The following is a 1,194-nucleotide window of genomic DNA, read 5'->3' as shown; positions in this document are numbered from 1 at the left end:
TTTCCCTTTCCAATTTTAAAGCGTATTGCAAAGAGCAGGATGAGGGTCAGGCAAGTGAGACGGCTGACTCCTGCCTGCGGAAAACTCACTTTCCTAAATCATTGATGGAGCTTCAGGATCACAGAATGGTCTACACCCATGAGCTTACCAGCAGGGTTACATGGATTATTTGTTTTCCAAGGAATTCCCTAATAAAAAAACCCCTAACACCCTTTACCCTTGTCCCCTTTTCAACCTTTCTAGTAACAAGCATCAAACGAACTGGTAACCTCTTTTCACCATATTAAATGGTCAACACTGGCATTCACGCAGAGAACTTGTATTTGTACGTGTTGTTCACAGCTTTGAAAGGCTGAGTGCTTTGAAAGTCTGCAGGGCACCAGATGACTACCTCTGCTCCAGGCCACAGAGCTCCAAAAAGTTATTCGAAGCTCACCGAAATGCCTACACTACAGCACAGAACTACAGCACAGCTCTGAAAGGCCACGTTTCCCCCCAGAGAGGGCTCGCTCCTATCACCTCACCTTAAAATAATCCCCGAAGGACCAATTCCCCAGCATCTCGAAGAAGGTGTGATGGTAGGTATCTCGGCCCACATCCTCCAAGTCGTTGTGTTTCCCTCCTGCTCGCACACACTTCTGGCTGTTCACCACCCGCCGGTGCTGTACCAGCTCGCTCCGGGGGTGCACCGTGCCCAGGAAAATGGGCTTGAACTAGAAATCAAGGCAAAGAGAGAGACACTCGCTATGGCTGGATGCCACCCAGTGTGGGGAGGCTGTGCCTGGGGCTCCTGAGATGCGGTTGCGGCACTGTGGGAGGCAAAGGGAGACTGGCAGTGTGGTAAGCCCATGCGGGAGCCCGTCCCACTGCAGCAGACCTCCGTGACAGGGTGTTGTAGTTTTACACAACACTGCTCGCTCACCCTCCCTCCTCCTGGGGATGGGGGAGAGAATTAAAGGGGTGAAGGGAAAAGAGACTCATGGATTGAGATAAGAACAATTTAATGACTAAACTACACTATTACTGGAAATAATAATGATGATAATAACAGTAATATATACAAATATACAAATGAGCGATACATGGTGATACTGCTCACCACCTGATGACCAAGGCTCAGCCCATTCCCAGCTAATGATCCCAGAGCAGGGGGAGTCCCAAAATGGCAATCCCAGAGCAGAGATAAGAGCCCGA

The 1,194-nt window shown here is 49.5% G+C and overlaps 1 protein-coding gene across 1 annotated transcript in view; it reads right to left on the bottom strand.

Moving 5' to 3' along the window:
* Positions 1–713, bottom strand: part of AARS2 (alanyl-tRNA synthetase 2, mitochondrial) — a gene marked incomplete at its 5' end in the record, with an annotated part of 16,454 nt that extends 15,741 nt beyond the window's left edge. The window contains one exon of the mRNA XM_010078282.1: positions 525–713. Coding sequence (XP_010076584.1) covers positions 525–713 — 189 coding nt within the window. The remainder of the gene's footprint in view (positions 1–524) is intronic.
* Between the last annotated feature and the right edge of the window lie 481 nt (positions 714–1,194).

Source organism: Pterocles gutturalis, unplaced genomic scaffold, assembly GCF_000699245.1.
Source record: "Pterocles gutturalis isolate BGI_N339 unplaced genomic scaffold, ASM69924v1 scaffold4566, whole genome shotgun sequence".
Taxonomy (NCBI): domain Eukaryota; kingdom Metazoa; phylum Chordata; class Aves; order Pterocliformes; family Pteroclidae; genus Pterocles; species Pterocles gutturalis.
Note: the sequence above shows the minus strand (reverse complement) of the source record. Positions and strands in the feature narration are given on the sequence as shown.